Genomic DNA, 19231 nt, shown 5'->3' with positions numbered 1-19231 from the left:
GTATAAATAGACTGTGATGATATTTACAGGAGAGAAATCATTCACAATATTTTTGGCATCTTTTGTAGGGACTAGAGAAGAGCCTAACCTAACGAATACAATATACAATAATGCAATAAAGGGGTGTGTAACAGCATAGAATCAAGGAGCACTTACACCTGCTGAGTCAGTTAAGGTTAGGTGCATGTTAGTGATCATGCATAAACACAAGTTTCGCCCTAAGAAATTTCAAAGCAGATTGCAAGTTTAAATAAATAGGGAAACACAATTCAGAGCTCATTTCTCTCTCTGCTGAAGCAATGCCAGGCATTGGGCTGGAACTCAGCACTGATTTAATGAAACATTATCTGGTTGAAGACGTATAGATACAAGGAGAAAGTAAAGTTATTTAGAGAGAAAAATAGTTTCCATATTTACATTTTATTATGTTAAGAGTACTAAACTATGGACTGTGCAACTGCTCAAACTGCAAGTTACTGAACTTAGTATGGGAAGAATAGTGACACTGGATAGGGTGTGATATACAGGTGGCTAGACTAGATGGAACACAGTGCAGTGGAACACTTTATCTGAATTTAAATAGCAAACCTATTATAAAGTATACTCATTAGAATACTTAGAGACCCCTGGAAAAACAAAACACATGCTAAAGCACTGAGGGACTGATTCTGCAAAACTGGCTCTAATTTAGCATCCCTTGCACCTGTGGAGCTGGTGGCCAGCAGAAACAGGTACTAAGGATGGTGATGAGATGCTAAAACAAGACTAAATAATGCTTCTTGGTGATGAGATGCTAAAACAAGACTAAATAATGCTTCTTGGCTTTTCATTACATGGAAGAGATTCGTGTCTAGGTGTTATGTAAACACTCGCTGAGGAACCACGTGTCCTGTCACAGCCTGTACAAGGGCTCAGAGCAGTTACCAGAGCTGCCCTGGGAGCACTGCCTTGCAGTGAGAGGTGGAAGTGCATCCCACACCAAGAAACGTGTGACTGTGCTTGGTAACTCTCTCTGTCAAGCAATGTAGCCGTCTGCCCTCTGAAGGAATTGCTGATGGTTTAGGCTGTTGGGACAAGAGCAGGCATGGGTTTACTGAAGAGATGTGGTGAGGTGTAACAGCCCTCACTTTGTCCCTGAAACCACAAGATGGGACATGCACTGTCTATTTCTGGACTACGCTGCATGTGCATAGCCGTGAGGCTGCCCCCAGCAACCACTGAAATTCACAGGCAATCAAGAGGTTCTGCCTGAGTCCCACCACTCTGCATTGGTGTACCACAAGGGAGGCAAGATGTAGAAATTCTTGTTCTTGACACACATCATACTAATGCTAAAGCATTTCCTACACCGGCCACCTCCAGAATTCCTCTCTTCTGTTCTTCAAAAGCATTCAGCTAAGGTCTTATGAATTTGCTGGGAATTAATTTCTTGCTGGGTACATGTTTTAAAGGTAGCTCATACCAAAGAGATACTATGGCAGTATTTTGCGTACAGGATGTTGACTAAGAATGTAGTATTTCTCACCTCCCCCTTATTTTATGTTACATTAAAATTATCTTTACTCTTCCTCAGGCAGTTGCTATGCCACGCTTAAGACAGAGAGTCTGAGAAGAGGGAAATGTCAACTTTTAAGATGATGTTCAGCTTTTTTTCAGTTACATGCAATCTTTATGTAAAGGATTTGTATTGTTCCTAGGCCTTCAGCTCTTCTTACAAAGTCTGCTTGACTGGGCACAGTTGCTTGCTTATTCTTAATGAAGACTCGTTAACAGAGGAAAGAGCACAATGAAGGGGCAAGTAATGTCTATATTATATCATAGATCAAAAACATATGTATAACGAGCACGGTTAGATAGCACATGGCATATTTTTATTTATACAATGCCATGCTTTCATAAAAAGGTAGGTTTCATTCCCTACAGGAGTTGAAAATATGTTGACAAGTCACAGAGCAAGGGATGACAGGGGACTGCTGGTGGCTGCAGGAAAGCTGTGGGTTGCAACAGGCAGTGGGGAAGGACTTTCTTCTGTCGCTGTCTTGAAGTTCTCTTAAACAGTCTGTGGCAATTTACTGTATGTTATGGTTTCAGTCATGGAACCCACTGGAGATAGATGGGACACTTCTAAGTAAGAAAAGCAGCAGGTGAGTTTACTGTTCAGTGGGTGGAAAGAGAGAAGGATTTGAATGAATATATCATGGAGCACAGAGGATGCTCCAACCACAGGGACAAACCACAGTGTTACACTGAGGAGTCAGCAGAGGAGCCCAGCCAGGCACATTACAGAGGAAGGACAATTAGGGGCAGAAGGTTAACCTATAGGTGAGGTCTCACATACAAGGAGTTTCAAAAATGCTACCAGGGTCAGAGGAAACATCAAGCACCTGGCAGATAGCCAAAGCAGTTGTGATTTTGAATTGACATTAATTTCAATGCAATTAGTCTTGATGTTCTCTGCTCTGCATGAGAGGAGAATCACGACCATGATGGGAAAGAAAAGAACACCACGACAATGATACATATTCAAGAAATGTAAAAGAAAAATACTAATTTTTTGTGTTAAAACATATTAAAAACATAAAACATACTGCCTATCATTATGTATTACTCTTCGAAATTTAATTCACTCAGTGCTGTTCACGCTGTTTGTTTACATTTTCTATTGATCTCAGTTTGGATGATGAATGTTTAGCCTATGGAACTCTGCTTCCGAGTTTCCACACTTGAGCTACCTCTTGTGAGCATTGCAGTCTACCTTGCTCTTTACAGAATGACCTGTGTAGGGGCATCTGTGGATGGCAGAGACAAGGAACTCTGCAGACCTGTGATATTCTAGAAGCACGTGGTTTTATTGCAATGGCCGTGGGTAAAGAGGGCCTGCTTTCAGCCACCAGCCTCAGCTGAAATGAAGCCCTTAAAGAGAGAGGGAGGGGGAGAGAGAGAGAGAGAGAGGGAGTATGAAGTAAGGGAGGTAAAAAAGCTGCGAGGGGTAAGAGAGGTAAGAAGAGTGCAGGGGTCAGAGTGGTAAGAGAGAAGGAGAGAGCGGGCAAGAGAAGGGGTGAAGAGACAAGAGAGAGCAAGAAGAGAAGAGAGTGAGGACTTTGTTACAACACATTATATCTTCTTTTGTGTTGAATATTCTAATTTACAGTGACCAACCGGTGCAAAATACAAAACCTACAAACTTTGCATGCAACCTATAAGAACTACTAAATTACCATATCATCCTATATTCTAAACTCTAAAGACTACTCATCTACTTTTTCCTTGATGCCTTGGCAGAGTGGAGATGGACTGCATTCTTGGGTCCTTTTGTTTAGGTCCTTTTGTTTTCTGTCCTTCAACCTATCTCCAGTTAATCACCGTCTTCCTGCCTGCTATGCCTACATCTCAAAGCTGGCTTTCATTTCTATTTCACTCATATTTCATTCATTTCTATTTCACTTGAGATTTTATATCTCAAATATTTCTTACCAGACAATCATATCCATAAGCCCTTCCTGTCCCATCTTTCCCAACAGACCTGGAGTAAATTCCAGCACTGGTGTAAAGGGGGTCCCACTCCCAGAGATTTAGTTCATAAAGGCAGCCTAAGCCTGCCCTGCTGTATGTACCATTTCAGTGGTGATTTGAGCACTTCTGCAAATCACTGCTTAAGCTGGGTCTCTGGGAAAGAATTGGGGCCATGCTGCAATGGGGGTTGCACAACCTCCCTTTAAATAAGAAGAGTGAGGTGGCACTGGCTGTGGATTGAAAAGGTCAGCATAAATATGCTGCCCTTCACTCTTTCACACATAAGTAATGTACTTGTTGAGAATGTTACCTGCTGTCCAGGCTCAACCTTCTGTTGTGGCAAACTTTACCCCAGCTGACAGAAAACCTGTTTTCAGGTGGATTTATGTGTCCATTAATACTGTACCGCGCCTGGCATCTGAACTGGCATGATTTTTTTTTATTTTTTTTCATTTTCATCTTCATTTGCTCTGGTTAGGCAGAGGGTGCCATAAGCCCTCCCAACCGGGACACATCCTTCTCCATCCCCCTGGGGAAAGTGAGGAGACAGGCGTTACAGGAGTCGGTTCCCGTGTGTCACTCCAGGCTGAAGATGTGCCACATCCAGAGGGTCGGGGGACTCCTGGCAGTAGGAGGCAGCACCACCTTGGCTGTGCAAGGGAACAGAAGCAGCTGTGGAGTGGCTCGGGACTTGTAGATGACTTGCCGAAAGTGGCGTGCGAGCTATAACGGGTTTTCAAACCTTTCCCTTGGAGTGTGCCTACGCTGCAGCCAAAGCTGCGCCGCAGCGGTCTGTGCAAGGTTACCAACCCTAAATTAAATCAAGCTAACTCGGGAACGAATAACATACAGTCACAAACCAGAGGAGAAGCCTGCATAAATACTTGAGCCTGAGCACTGCTCTGGGCTGCCAGGGTGTCATGCACGTCAGGGTGCCCTAGCCAGCTGCCAGCTGGGTTGGCTCGGTCTCCAAGAGCAGGGATCTCCCAGTGTGCGATCGCTCTGCAGATATTCGCGTTGGTGCTGTTGCATGAATAGTCCCCTCTATTCGTCACGGATTTTGCACATTTCTTCTCCCTGTCTGCGATGACATGGCATTTCTCTGGCAGCTACTCACCGCTTAGCTGAAAAGCCCAGTATTCTGGAAAGTATTTAATGTGCGTTAACCTCTCTTAATGTGATTCAGCAACTACAAATCAGAAGCGCCTGCCTCCCCTGGCCAGCCAGATATCACAGCCGGTGCCTCGCACACGCTGGATGGCAGCGCAAGGCGTCTCACTCGATTTGGGTGGCAAGCACTGATGATTGGTACTTTTATTTTTAACTAGAGATCACTCATTTTTAAAGGCTTCGTGCAATCCAGGGAGCTTTAATTGGCTGTGCAGGTCTAGATGGACCTGTACGGACACGACGACTTGCACAGGTGCAGTTTATTACGGATCTAAGGAGGAATTGGTGCAAAAAGGCCTTAACCCAGCCCAACCCCTGGACTGCAGAGACAGCTCCTGGGAGCGCCCTGGGCTGCTGGCTCCAGCACAGAGAACCAGGGCCACGGCCCCGGCCTTGTCCCACGATAAATGTCACAATTTCTCCCCAGTGTTTCTCTGCCAAACGTCGTGGTGCTTACCACGCGCGAGGTGCTGATGAGCCGGGGTGCTGTAAGGGTACCCCAGGGTACCTGACCAGAAGGAGGAGGAGGAAAGGGGAGGAGGAAGAGCGGGGAAAACCCACCCCAAACCCAACTTCGGCGGGGCAAACCCCCCACCGGGGTGCAAGTTCCCACCGAGTCCCGCGCCCGGCGGGCCGTGCCGCCCCCCCGCGCCGAGCGGGCGCTGCGCGGACGCGGGCGCTGCGTGCGCGGGGCGGGCGCCGCCTCGGCCGCGCTGCCGGCGGCGGGCGGGAGGGAGAGAGGGAGGGAGGAGGCGCGGGGGAGCGGGGCGGGAGCGGAGCGCGGCGGCGGCGGCCGAGCCGAGCCCAGCCGAGCCCAGCCGCGCCGCGCCGCTCGCACACGAGCGGTGGCACCGTGTGCTTTCTTCTGGGGGCAGGGGGCTCTCTTCTTTCCCAGGGGGAAGCGGAGGAAGGTGGCCGTGGGGTCCGTCCCCTCCCGCGCGTGTGCGGAGAGGGGCCGGCGGCGGCGCCGGGGTGCTCCGCGCCCTCGCCCTGCCCGCGGTGCAGTTACGATGCGCCCCGGACGCCGTGTGGTTGCAGCGCGGCGGCGCTGACATCCCTCACCATGGACAGCTTCGACTTAGCTCTCCTTCAGGAGTGGGACCTGGACTCTCTATGGTGAGTGGTGCCTCTGCTTCCCCCAGACACAGGGTCTGCGGGGATGTGCGGTAACTGGAGGGGTTGCGATAACTGGGGATATGCAATAATTTGGAGTGGGTGCGCGCTTACCTGGAGAGGTGCAGTAAATCTGGGGTGCAGTAATAGTGGGCGTGCAATAAGGGGGGTTCATTGGCCCGAGGGTACCGTAACTGGGGCAGCGGGTGCATTAGCAGAGGGTGCAGCCCAGAGAGGTGTCTCCTCTGCCACTTGCTCTCCCAGTGCTGCTGGTTCGGCAGGGGCAGAGGGGCAGGTGCCCACCTCCCCTGACTGCCAGGGTGGATCCAGGAGGTGAGTGTGATGTTTAGCTCGAGGGGTCACCTGCACTCGTCCCTCCGCCCCCCCCAGCTCTCACCCGCCCCCCAATAATACCTTGTGCTCACCCACCTCTGGTACCTCGGGTTGGACTCATCCCCCATCCTTCCCGCACGCCCCTTTCCCCCCCCTCCCTCCCACCCCCACCTTCGCTCCGCAACTCCCTCCCGGGCCGCCTTTATTGCGCCCCCCCGCTGCATGCCCTTGACCTCCCCCTGCGCACCCCCGTCCCTGCCCGCCCCGGCGGCGGGTGCGGGGCTGCCAGGGAGGAGGGGAAACAATTTCTAGAAATGTCATTAGCGGCTGGAGGTGGGAAGCGCTGCCCTCCCCCCTGCACCACCCTCCCCGATCTGCTGTCTCTGCCAAGTCCCGGAGTTTGCTGCGGGAGTCACGCTGCCCCCGGGCGGCCGCCGCTCCCCGCCGCCAGCCCCGGGGCGGCGGGCCCCCGTCGGGTCCGGCTGGGGTCGGCGGGGTGGGGAGGAAGCGCTCCGCTCCCCGGCAGACCCCCCCCCGGTGTGCGGGAAGCGTCCTCGGGTCGCGCCGGGACCCGCGGAGCGATGCCGCGACGGGAGCCCGCGGTGGGGCGCGATGCCGGGGTTCCCCCGGTGGGACGCGAGTGCGGGGCCGCGGAGCCCCGGCTCACAGCCCCCGGCGCGGACAGGCCGAGCCTTGCCCCCGGGCGGGGAGCGCTCCAGCGCGGGGGCGCTCCGCGGAGCAGCGGCGGCACTGCGCGCCCGCCCGCCGGCTCTGGAGCGCGGGAGCTGAGGTTACTTTTGCCTGGAGTCAGTTACCGGTGTGCATTTTGTTTTAAACCGTGTTAGGTGATCTATGGCTTCTGTCAGTAGGGTGCGCGTTCGACAGCGCCGGCTTATCTCCTCGGTGGCAGGTGTAGCAAAGGAAGACCGGCGAGTCCCGTTAGATGAGCCGCTGCTCACAAAAGACCTCAGGATGAGGAGAACAGCTTGCGCTGCATAATGCGGGTGCTTATAAATGCATACACTGATAACATCGAGCCCAGTAAAACTTTTACACTGCTGTGGGAACTTTAAAGAGGACGTATAATGCAAAATTAGTTATTACCCCATAAAAGTTTTTAATTATAGTGTTTCTGCCTGTGACACAAGTTAAGGTTATGTCCTCGTTTCAATTATAAATACCAATATTCAGTTTATATCCAAACCATAACATTTATCTCTGGCCTGATTTTAAGTTTACAATCCATATGCACAGTTTTACAATTAAATTACTTGTTTTTTTCCTATTAAACAAGAGTGGGAGAAATAGTACTTTTACACATTTGAACGTTTTTTCCCTTTCTCCTTCAATGAAGACAAACTTTGGGCGAATTTTCTTTTTCCGCGGAAGTGGGCAGTGAACATTACTCTTTTCTCTAAGCCGGTTATTTGAGGTAATAATGATGTGAAAAACAAACAACGTAACTCTGGCACATTAGGGATCTAGATTGTGTCTGGCCATTGCTTCTTCTCATTACCTTTTCAGCAGCCTTCTTGGCTGTTGTGAAGCCACTTTCAAAGGACTCTGGTTGCCGTAAGACTCCTGTATGGGTCCAAAAAGACATCAACTCTTTACCAGCTAAATTACCTGCTTAAAAATATCTGTATTTTCATTATTTGAGATCTTGTGGTTTCATAGCTCTTGTTACTTGTTTTCCTCTATAGCTGTTGCAGTTTAAAAGGTGAGTTTATCAGAAGGGGTCCAAAGAGCTTGCTAAAAGTTGTTGCATAGTGGCAGGCCTGCATTCATTGCTAAACTTTCCCCCCTTTGTAGGGATTGAACCCCACAGATGGCCAGAGCAGTGCCTAGTGAGGAGAGCAAGGGGATGGATGATGTGTTTCTGTGTCCTTTTGGGGCACTAGGTTTTGCCACCAGCTTTAGCTTGGAGTATGATATCATGGGCTGAAGGTTTATCATGAAGCAGCTGTCTGACAAGCACTTCGGAATAGTCGGTTTTGAGAAGTTGTACAAGCAGTAATAAATAAAAGCTTACTTTGGCTTAGTGAAAGCTTCCAAAGTCTGTTGTGAAGGTCAGCGGTGCCTTGGGGCCCTGGGTCATTGTCCCATTTGCAGGCAGGGTGGCTGTTTCATGCTGCCCTCCTGCTGTCCTGCCTGCTCGCCAAGGGGCGAGTTATGGACATTCTCAAGAAACCTGGTGGGAATTCTGTCCTAACTGACCGAGACAAAGCTGGTGTGGGAATGTTCAGCTATGAAGACTTATGAGAATGCCTTCAAAGTTGTGCAGTTGTTGCCAAAAAGGGAAATAAAATACACCACAGAGATAGGAAGTACTTCATGGCAAAGAGCAGCACTTAATGAGACTTAATTTTCTCTGCAGCAAGAATGAATGTTGTCCTTTATTCTTTTGAATGTAGCCATAATGGCAATTTGTGCACTTAATTTATGACTGAAAATCCACTTTTTGAAGTATTTGGTGAACATTTTGCTTAGAAGTGCAGTAATTAAATATTAATGTGCTGTTCTAAAGTGGATTTTTTTTTTTATTTGAGATGTTCTTGGAAAATCAAAAGGGGTTTCCAAATGAACAGGGGCATGCTAATCAATTCTCATCGATTGTTGCTATTATACTGTTAATGAATTTTCTTTCCAATTAATACCTGCTATGTCTTTTGTTTTGCTGTAATGATATATGATGCAGTGACAGTAAGACAGTATTTAGCTAGTAACTAATGGTAGAATATTTTTATAGCAAATATCTGTATTTGCTACTAAGCAGTAGTTTTTCCAGTTTGTATGGTTGCCAATAACACTTTTGCTTTCCAGAAAACTACTATAATTCAAAGACTGAAAGCTGAGCACAAACTCAAATAGGAATTTTAAGAAAACATACCAATCTGTGCCATAAACAAAACTTGTGGCCATTTGGTAAGCTTTTTCTAGAACATTTTAGGGTGATCAGCCCAACTAAGCTCAAGGTGGTGTTACTGCTGGCCAGCAGAGTCATCCTGAACACAGGACACTGACGATTTCAAACAACAGCCCTGTCTCCTGTGTTTCTTTCTCCATGAATTCATCTGTGTGCTACATGTGTAGTTTTACTTGTCCAGACTCAAGGATATGGATTCTCCAGTGCGTTACAGGTTTGCATTTGTTTACACTGGACAAAACGAGATGGAAAATCTCAGTTGGAAGTGTTTTATGTGCCTGTTGTACATCAGTAAACATACTATACGTGATGGAAAGCAGCATATGAACAGACCAAAGGACGTAATCAGAGTGCCCGAACTAGTTCTGCCCTACAGGCATTTGTTTTGTTATTTGCTTTATTTAATAAATCAAGATAAAAATGTAGCCAGGTCCTTAACTCCATGCTTAGGTTTAGGCACAGCAATAGCCTCAGTGAAGACCAGTTACGAAAGGCTCTCCTCACATATACGTGTAGGCAGAGTTATTCTCCATTCATTAAAAGCAATTAGCAGATTTATTAAAGCATTTACTGTTGTACCAAACAAGAAAATATTTTTGAATGTAAGGTATTTGTAAGCCACAAACAAAACAGTGTTTATTTAGGGAAAAGAAGCCAAGTATGTAATTGGTTTATTTGGTAGTTACCTGATACTTCTGTGCATTTTGAGTTAAGATCAGTTTTGTAGGGGTTGGATAGTCCTGTGAAAAATGTATAGCTGCATAGCTTCCAAGCTAAGATCAATATCAAATGCCACAGTATAAGATGGCCCAGTGTGTTTTACAGACCTTGTACTGAATTATTAGTTCATTTGCTATCTTTGGGTCTGTTCCTGCTCCATTTGAAGTCAATGGGAGTTTTGTTTGGAAGTTGCTATTAACAAAAAGTGGTCAAACATCCAGCAGTCTTATAAATGAACCTTTTGTAACTTCTTGATTCCAGGTTGCCTGGCTTTTAAAGTCTCTACACTTTATATTTGTGTAAGGCAAGATTTTTTTCTTATGTTGCATGGTGTTTACTGGAGACAGTTTTAGAAAGCTAATTCTACACATACTTCTTCAGCCAAAGGAGAAGATCACAATGTTTATTTTCAGAAAACAGTAAGCAGTTACTTTAGGGTGAGAGGGGTCGCTCTCCCGATGTGGTAACAGGCTGGACCAGCTTGACCTTTTCACAGAAAATGCTCAGCAATAATACCTCCCTTTCATAAAAGAAAAAAAAAGTTAAGTTAGTGTGTTCTTTTATCTCACAACTCCTTTACAACTCTACTCCAGCCTGTGTCTTGGACTTTGCCCATTATTTATTTCTTTTTAGCTCTTGCCCCTTTTCAACCAATAATGCTTGAAATCACCTTTGTCTCTTATTTTCCTCTTTGTGTGGTGTTTCCTATTCTCCCTTCCTCCCAGTGTCAACACACAGTTACCACCTGTCCCTCATTGAGATCCCATCTAAAAATTTGCTCTTTCTGTGATGATTATAAGTTGTGAGCAAACAATAGACAAGTAATAACTATAGATTGTTCCCTTCTCCTGCTTTCACAGCATGTTCTCTCTTCTTGATGCCTGTTTTTTAGGCTGGAAGCCCTTTGGGTCAGGAGCTGCTTTTATTGTTTGAGGGTTTTTTTCTTACAGCACTGAACAAATTGTGTGTGCTAAAACATTATAAATAATAAGAAGAACAAGCTTTTCATGGTCAAAATACTTCATAAATATCAGCTGAATAATAATATTTTAAAAACACGTCTGCTGTGCCATGTGAGTGCTCATTTGCTGGATGTAATATACCACATCCTCCTCATTTGAGTCTCCACTGAGTCCGGAGGCTTTGCCAGTTTACATCAGATGAGAATTTGGACTATTATCTCTAATTCACAGTACTTAGTAATTTTTTTTTTTTTAAAGAATAATTAGTTTTTGAAGCTTGTGATTTGTTTTTGTCTAATAAGTAAAATTCTGGTACGGCAGTAGGACAATGGGTGTGCTTTCATCTGTCTCCCTGAGGACTGTTTGAGTACCCATGCCTGGCTGTGTGCTGCAAGAGATGAGCAGCCCTTTGGGCTTTCATTCTGACACTCAGACCTGTAGATTTGTCCTCCTCTGGGAACATATTCGTTAGAAGTTGAGGCAAAAGCCTTACTAGGTTACTGGAGAAGGGTTTGGAAGAGGGCATGAAATGCATGCAGCATTTCCCATTCTTTGTGAATATTTTGAGGAAAATGCCAGGTTTCTTAAAACTAGTGGATGAGAAATATGGGTCATTAAAAAAACAGCATACCAAAAAATACTGGCTGTGGGAACATCTTGTCATCCATATATTAGCAGTAATTTCATACTGAACTCCACGACACTGTCATTAAAGGAGGCAACTGTTTAATTACAGGGGGTTCTAACTTCATATAACAAATTAATCTATTTGCTTCATATTTATGACTAGGAAACGACAAAGCATGAATAAAAAGAGGGATACCTTACAGTCTGGTTATAACTTTTTTAACAATAGAAGTAATAGAGTAAAATCTGTAGAAATGAATGAAAACGGGCATCATGTACAGGTAGAAATCAGGGAGGTTGTTCTGTGTGACATGTCTCATCTGACAAGACTGGTAAGGTTGTAACTGTGAAGTGGCCCTGTCACAAAATGGATTTCAAAAGGATGGTATTTTCTAGGAGACTCATGGAAACTTTTTTTATATGGCTGGTTAGCTGTAAGGCTAATTCCAGGGGAAACCACAAGTTCTTTGGGAAAAACTGCAAGCAAAAAAGAGAAAGCTCTAATCTTTCTTGGTTTGGAAGCAGAACTAGCCCTTCGTAAACCCTGCCCTGCTGGGGAGTGGGAATTCCCATTTTGGTGCTGCTGCTGGGGGCTGGATTCGCTGGCTGACTGCTCCCAGGGAGCCCGCTGGTCCCTGCTCTGGCCAAGTCCATTGGATTCGCATAATTACCAGTAGGGCTACTAGTCTGTCTCTTAAAAATCAGCATTAAGATGCTGGTTATATTTGCTGGTTCTGCCTAAGTCCCCAGGAGATCAAATAATGGATACTTATAGTTGAATACTCAGGTAATACTATACCTAATTCCTGAATAATTTGTGGGTAACTACAAACTTATACTTAAGAGAAAGAGTGAATGAACTGTAGTGACAGTTAAATGAACATAATCACAATTATTAATATTCTGTGCTAAACATTTTCTGTATCTTTTCAAAGGTAAAAATGCGTAACTTGTGTTCCTCTCTTGCAACTTGATAGCTCAACTTTCCTAGTACATTAAGCAAACAAAAAGTAGTGTTAGTGACTTAAGAGGACTGCATTTTATCCTCTTAGGAAGATTTAAACCTGAATGCATGTACCAAGGACCTGGATACAAATGTATCTTGGGAAATATGACAGTAGGAAAGCAATTTAAACTTAGCCTCAGAGACCCTTTATGTATTTCTTAAAAAATAAATTAGTTCCAATGCAGCAGTGGTGGTCTCAGCAGGCAGGAAACACTTACAATTATGCAGAAGGGACCAGAAATCTTTGCTAAGAAGCTTTTTGTTGCTATGTTTTGTTTCTCAATAAAGATGATCCACAACTGTAAGTACTTAAAACTAAAAACAAGAGGATTGTATCTGACAAAGCTGCACAACTTCTTAATGTAACCCAGTCTTTCTGTGTGGTTGTTTGCACATGTTTTGGACCAGAGAAAGAGTCCTTTGTGGCTCAGCCTGGTTTGACTACATGGCAGGAGTGTACAAATAGAGGATGAAGGTGGTGTCTTCTTACACTGAGTGTGTTTTGATTGCTTTGAGCTACAATTGGTTCTTACTGCACATAACACTTTTGAAATCTGTTAGGGAGAAACTCATGGCTTCCCTGACTCATGCATTGCCATGATGGTGCAGTCTAGATGCCAGGCATTATGATGACCTATGGTGGTAAGAAAAATGCAAATATGACAGACAGATCAGAAGGAAAAAGGTTTGGTGAAGTATGCATTTGCAGAGTTCAGAATCAAAAGCCATCCCATCAGTGGTCTCTCCAACCATGCATCTCTCTGTTTCTATCCTTGCCTTCTTTGTTTTGGTCACTGTGAAGGTTTTGGGGACTCTGTTCTCATGCACTGGTGTTGGCAGATGTCCTAAACCTCCTCTGGGGGGATGCTAGCTTTTTTCCTGATGATGCCAAATGGTGTCTAAATCCCAGTGATGCACCAAGAGAAAATTGATTCCGTCATTGACCACTTGTGATTGGCCAGAAGGGTTCGTCTCTCACATCTGTCAATTTTCAGAGAGAGTGATGTAACTTTAATGTTTTTGTGCTCCTTTGCTTTATAACAGCAAGTGCAGTAGGTGGTTGTACCTTAACCTAGAAAAAATTAGCAGACTGAGTTGACAGAGACTCTGGAGAAGATAATTACATTGATAAGCATCCAATAGAAGACACTTTTTTTATATTTTTTGTTTCTGACATAGGGAGGGAACTTGTCATGTCATCAACTGTTTTAAAGGACAAAGTAACAATAAAAGCTAAACATGCATTTCTTCATTTGTGTTTGGCAAAGAAGACTGTAGCATTTTCTCCAGGATGATGACCTTGAATTAACTAAATGTCACCAGTTTAAAGAGTAAATTAATGTCACAATGCGCTTTGTGGTTAGGTCTGAAGACTGTCAGGAATTTCATAATACAAAAGGTTTTTGTGTGCTAGTCCATTTACCAAGGCTCCCTGCAAGAAAACCACCAGGATCCTGACTGATCTGAATTTGTGTCACCACATTGCCTTGCATGTTTGTGTGCGCCAGCGTGTTTGCAGCTTGCGAAGCTCAGCCTTTCAAAGTGTATCATAGAATCACAGAATGGCTTGTGTTGGGAGGCACCTAAAAGATCACTTAGTTCCAGCCCCCCCTGCCTTGGACAGAGACACTTTCCAGTAGAGCAGGTTGCTCAGAGCCCCATCCAACCTGGCCTTGAACACTTCCAGGACAGGGCAGCCACATCTTCTCTGGGTAACCTGTTCCAGTGTCTCGGCAGTGTCTTTACCCTCACAGTAAAGAATTTCTTCCTAATATCTAATATAAACCCACCCTCTTTCGGTTTGAAGCTGTTCCTCCTTGCCCTATCACTACATGCCCTTCCCAGCTTTCCTGTCAGCTCCCTTTAGGTCCTGGAAGGTGCTAAAAAGTCTTCCCCGAGACATCTCGTTTCCTTTTTCTGAGGAGTGAATCCCATTCAGAACCCAGTCGCTCTCTTGACATGAAAGGGACAAGGATTTTAGTTTGGTTTGGTTGTGGTTTTTGGTAACTGCCACTGGCTGTGAAAATCTCTTTCAAACCCATAGCGCTGGTAGCAAAAATGAGCATATTACCAGTAGCTGTGGTAATGTATGCCTGTTAATGTATCCCTGGCCATTTAGTAAGATTATTCTGCAGCATCTGAGGTGAAACGGTGTTGAGATAACCCCAACAAAGGAAAGCACAGATAAACGCTTTTGCTGCTGGAGCTGAACTGGCTTTTGTAGATCCAAGCAAACGATCTCTTTATGGCACTCTTCAAGGCTTCACACTTCACAAGACCTTGCCAACTTGGGTGCATGGCTGCGTGAACGTGATTACATAGCAAGTAGTATAAATGCAACCTTTTTCTTGTTGTTGTTCTTAGAAGTATATAAGTAGCAGTATCTTGAACTAATTACAGCTGATGTAAAGCACATTTAAGGAAACCCATTAGCAAAGAATTAGAACTAGAGCAGATTAGCTATTCTTTAATGGCCTTGACTGTAGATCTTTTGATGCCTTGGTAGCTTTTCTAACACTCTTTGCTCATCTGTCTTTATTCAATGACTGAGAAGCTTCTTTCAAGTCGCGGTCTGGTTCTAATGTGAAAAATTCGCTGTTTTCTGCTGAAAAAATTATTACCTGGAAACATAAATTCTATGGAGTTCTGTACTCTTTTGTTGTTGAGATTTAAAGCATTTTGCTGCTCAGTATGTCTGTATAATAGAATGAGCAATCCTTAATATGCTTCCTTGGAGTTAATAATTATTTACTTTTTTGAAATACACATCATAGACAATTTTACATGCTTTCCCTTCGTATAGACTTTCTTGTCTCTCGCTTTATTTTTGTATGCTTTTCAAATGCCTATAAATTCATTTTCACTGAAAGGGGAAATAAGTAATTTAGATGATTGCAGCTGTTTCATAATTAATTAATTTCAATTTAAAATAATCAAGTAGTGCCCATCCATTGTTCTGTGTGCTTTCCTGAAGCATTAAGATTCACAATGTCACAATAAGTTCCAGATGGAAGTGCCTACTTTATAATCAGAGAAAAATATCTGTTTTTGTAAAAAACCTGAAGTTCTTCCCTGATCTAAACAGAAAGCATTATGCTTAAGCATATTTTTCAAGTTTTGAGCCATTGCTTTAGGAATTACTTAAAAGTCCCAATTTGAACATTTTTATAGGGTAATAACTTATAAACAGAACTATAGAGTAAGAGGAATAGTGATGTATGACTATACACTAATTTGTTTCCTCAAATACTCCTGGCATCTGTTAAAATACAACTAGCAAGGCTTAGTGCATTTCCCCCTTTTTGGCACTCTTCTGTGATAAAGAGAAATATTTGCAATGATAAATTGTCACAGTTTGCTGATAATCAATAACACATTCTCCTGATGAAAAAAACATTGTAAAATGAAATAAAAATTTTTAAGCAGAAGGAAAAATAGTTGAAATGGTGTACTGAGAAAGTCAGTATGTTCTTATACTTTAATAAATGCTAGGGTTAATGGAAGAACTTTTAATGTGGCAGTTTGCCATAAGAATAAAAAATCCTTTTTAAACATGAAAGACTCTTATGCAAGAGGTTTACATTATGTAAATGTTAGTGTTATTGGCAATAGGCCATTATAAAGGAAAACTTCATATCCAGAAACGCATTTGCAAATAATGGGATAGATGCAGCAATCTCTAGTCCTCACTTGGACAACTTTCTCTTTGAAGTCAATGGAAGTTTTGCCTGAATAAGGTGGAAGGAATTAGCCCATTCGTTATTATCTGAATTACATCAAGAGCTGACTGCTAAACAATAAAATCATGATTCATAATGTAATGGCTTCACTTAATTCTTTTGTAGTCTTAATATATCTCATTATATGGTACTTCTGTTCTTTCCTCTCTGTGCAGTATTCAAATTAATAACAACCACCTTTACATAACTGATGGTTCGACATGTTTTGCTGCCTTAGCAAGATCAAAGGATTTTATATACCCTTTTTGGATAGATATCAAGAATGGGGTGATCAATCTCTTCAGTAACCATTAAGCACATTGTAAATATCTCAAGGTACCCAATTAGACACAAGTGGTTTGCCAGATGCTGAGAGCATCACCAGTTGTCAGGAGATCCCCAAATCTGTGGGACAGTCCAGAATTTATTAGGGATTAGTGCTGGTTCGAGTTGTCACTCTGCTGATTTGTGGTCATTCAGCTGTGTCCTGCCATGAGCAGCCTGCATGATATGTGGAGATAAAGTTCAAGTGACAGATATTTTGTCTTGCCCCCCAGGCACCTTTGGGTGGGAAGGTGGCAGGGATGGATGGACACTGGTGTTTTAGTTCCTCTTTCATGACCAGAGAGGAATGTGAGTTACAGTAAGTGAAATAGCAAAATTAGGAGGGCAGACTGAAGAGAGCAGCCTAGGAAAAGGGACCCCCAAAAGGCTTTATTACGAAGCTGGAGTTAACCCATTAACCCCTCACCAGGAAGCCATCTGTGGCCTTCAGGTTTTAAGAATTCTTTTTATCTAGAGATGTAATTGACACAATATGTGTAACGGCTGCAAGATGTCAGGTTTGTCAAAGTAACTAGAAAAATTATTTCTATGACACACACAGAGCAAAGTAACGTATAGCTAAAAAAAGAAAAGGAATAAATTATCATAAGGGTTAAAAAGAGGAAGAAAAATAGTGGAATAAAGAAAATTGCAGTTAATTCTGGAGCACTGATGATTTGAAATTAAACAACAGTGAAGATTTCCAAGAAGAGTCAACATCCTAACTATTTACCCCAATAGAAATAATCGTGAAACTCCTCATGATCCCATTATGAGGATCTGGAACAGTCAGTGTTCTGCACTGACTCCAGAGTAGGGTGGCTGCTGTGTTATTTCACCCTTCTGCCTGTTGCTGTTGTTATTCAGGTGCATTACCATTGCACTTTGCATCTGCATAGGGACACAGGTTTGCTGTAGTAAGAGCTGTTGAGACTTGGGACAAAAAGCCAATCACAGTACCAAAAACTTTATAGAAAAAGTGAAAAACAGAGGAAAATTATGGATAAAAGGCAAAACTGGTCAGAAAGAAAAGATTGGAGTATTTTAATAATCTGATTAAACAACAGTTGCAGCAAACCACCAGCCTGACAGTGCTGCCAAATCCATGATTGTGAGCATGATGGGGAAACTGAGAACTTTCTTTTTAAGAATCTCAGAAGGAACAATGAAATGATTTGGGGCATGTTTATGAGGACTCCTCCCAAGTATGAGTGACAGCACAGGAATATCCCGAGGGGGTTAGTTGGAAACTTGGAGAGCCTTAATGGATCAAGAGAAGACTAGAAAGCCTTATTGTAATAACTTTTGGTAATGGCTTTTCATAATGATGGCGACAGGCCACAAAGGGCCTTCATGGTGAGGAAACTGGGAACCAGTGAATAGCTGTGAAGAAAAGGGGTTCATAGTCAAAGCACCCTGCCTGGGAAATGCTGTTTGCTGTGGCATCTCAGCTGGAGCTGGCTCTCATCTGTGAAATTCAGTTGTGCAAACTAAGGCATTTATAGCAGCAGAAAAAGCCCTTGCCCAAAGAAGTCAGTAGATGGGTCTCAGTAACACATTATAGTTTAGGGCTCCCATAATCTTATGCTGAAATGCTGATAACTATCGGATGTTCTGTAAGGCACTTCAGCACCTCATCAGACCACATGTGGCACCAATGGGAGCTAATTAAGTATACCTATTACAGTACCACTATGGAGTACTACTATAGTACTGTTGCTTTGGATCAGACTGAGTCTTGGAACACTGACCTGGATGCCAGTCAGATATACATGATTGTCGCTTTCTGGAATTACTTGGAAATGGACCTGTTATTGAAAGCCATAGAGAAAATAGAATTCTGATTTTTTTAAACTAATATGTAGCTCAAGTGTTTTCCTTTGCTCAACTTACATTCACATGCCAAAACAACTAATAAAATTTCAGACTTGCTTATATTGTAATTTGGTTGGCGGAAGAAAAGTCATCTATTAGAGCTGAAGTCATCATAACTCATTAGGTGCTAATGCATCTGCTGTGTGGTAGTGAAGCAGGCCAGCTCTGTTGAAACGCTGCTAGCTCGCCCTCATCACCTCCCAGTTGTCTCCGGAGGATTGGGAAGTATAAACAAGTTTTCTAACAATACGCGCTCAGGGTATGCTAAAGTAGTTGCATTTACTTTATCCCAGAAGTCTGTCTCTGTCTGCAGACGAGCACGGAACCAAAGCCAATGCAGAAGTTTGAGAATGGTTTCTGTATTTCCTCCTAGGAAGTCTCTGGAGAATAGGTGATTGTGTGTGCTCACAGATGTCCTGGGTATGTGCAGTAAATCCAACATTTTCTGAACGTGCTGCTGGCCTTGCTGCACCTGGTAATAAACCCTGGCAATAAATCAGGTGATCTGCACACGCATAATAAATCCGATGCACCTGAATGCCGGCATACAGGATGGACACGCTGTGCACAAACTGGCTGTTTTCCAGGTCTTCTGGATGTCAGGTTTCCACTGTGACTGGCTTGCCTGGGAGTTCTGGCAGAACTGCTGACATTCTCTTTTTATATTATCAGCATTTCCAGGGCACATCCAGGGGGAGGGGGGCATATGGGGGGCACTAAAGCTTGAGCATCGTTTTTCAGTGTGCCTGTACTCATTCAAGCCATTATACAAGCCTGCAAATATAAACAGCCCCTTTACATACCTATAAAGGTACTCTTTTTGTCAACTTAGGCATTTTTTGAAAATAACACCCCAATTTCTTACAAGTTCAGATCTATTCTGCAGTTTCTTTTCATTAAGATTTTGCGTGTATCAGGTGAATGTTCTTACAGCTTCAAGGCA

The 19231-nt window shown here is 43.8% G+C and overlaps 1 protein-coding gene across 1 annotated transcript in view; it reads left to right on the top strand.

The window, feature by feature from the left end:
• Window positions 1–5658: 5658 nt before the first annotated feature.
• The window catches only part of AFF3 (ALF transcription elongation factor 3), a 314337-nt gene continuing 300764 nt past the window's right edge, over window positions 5659–19231 (top strand). Inside the window, exon 1 of the mRNA XM_066313661.1 lies at window positions 5659–5799. Within this exon, the coding sequence (XP_066169758.1) occupies window positions 5747–5799 (53 nt within the window). The 5' untranslated portion in view covers window positions 5659–5746. The remainder of the gene's footprint in view (window positions 5800–19231) is intronic.

The sequence above is a fragment of the Sylvia atricapilla genome, chromosome 2 (assembly GCF_009819655.1).
Source record: "Sylvia atricapilla isolate bSylAtr1 chromosome 2, bSylAtr1.pri, whole genome shotgun sequence".
Lineage (NCBI taxonomy): Eukaryota > Metazoa > Chordata > Aves > Passeriformes > Sylviidae > Sylvia > Sylvia atricapilla.
The sequence above is the reverse complement of the archived record's forward strand: the minus strand, read 5'-3'. Positions and strand labels throughout refer to the sequence as shown.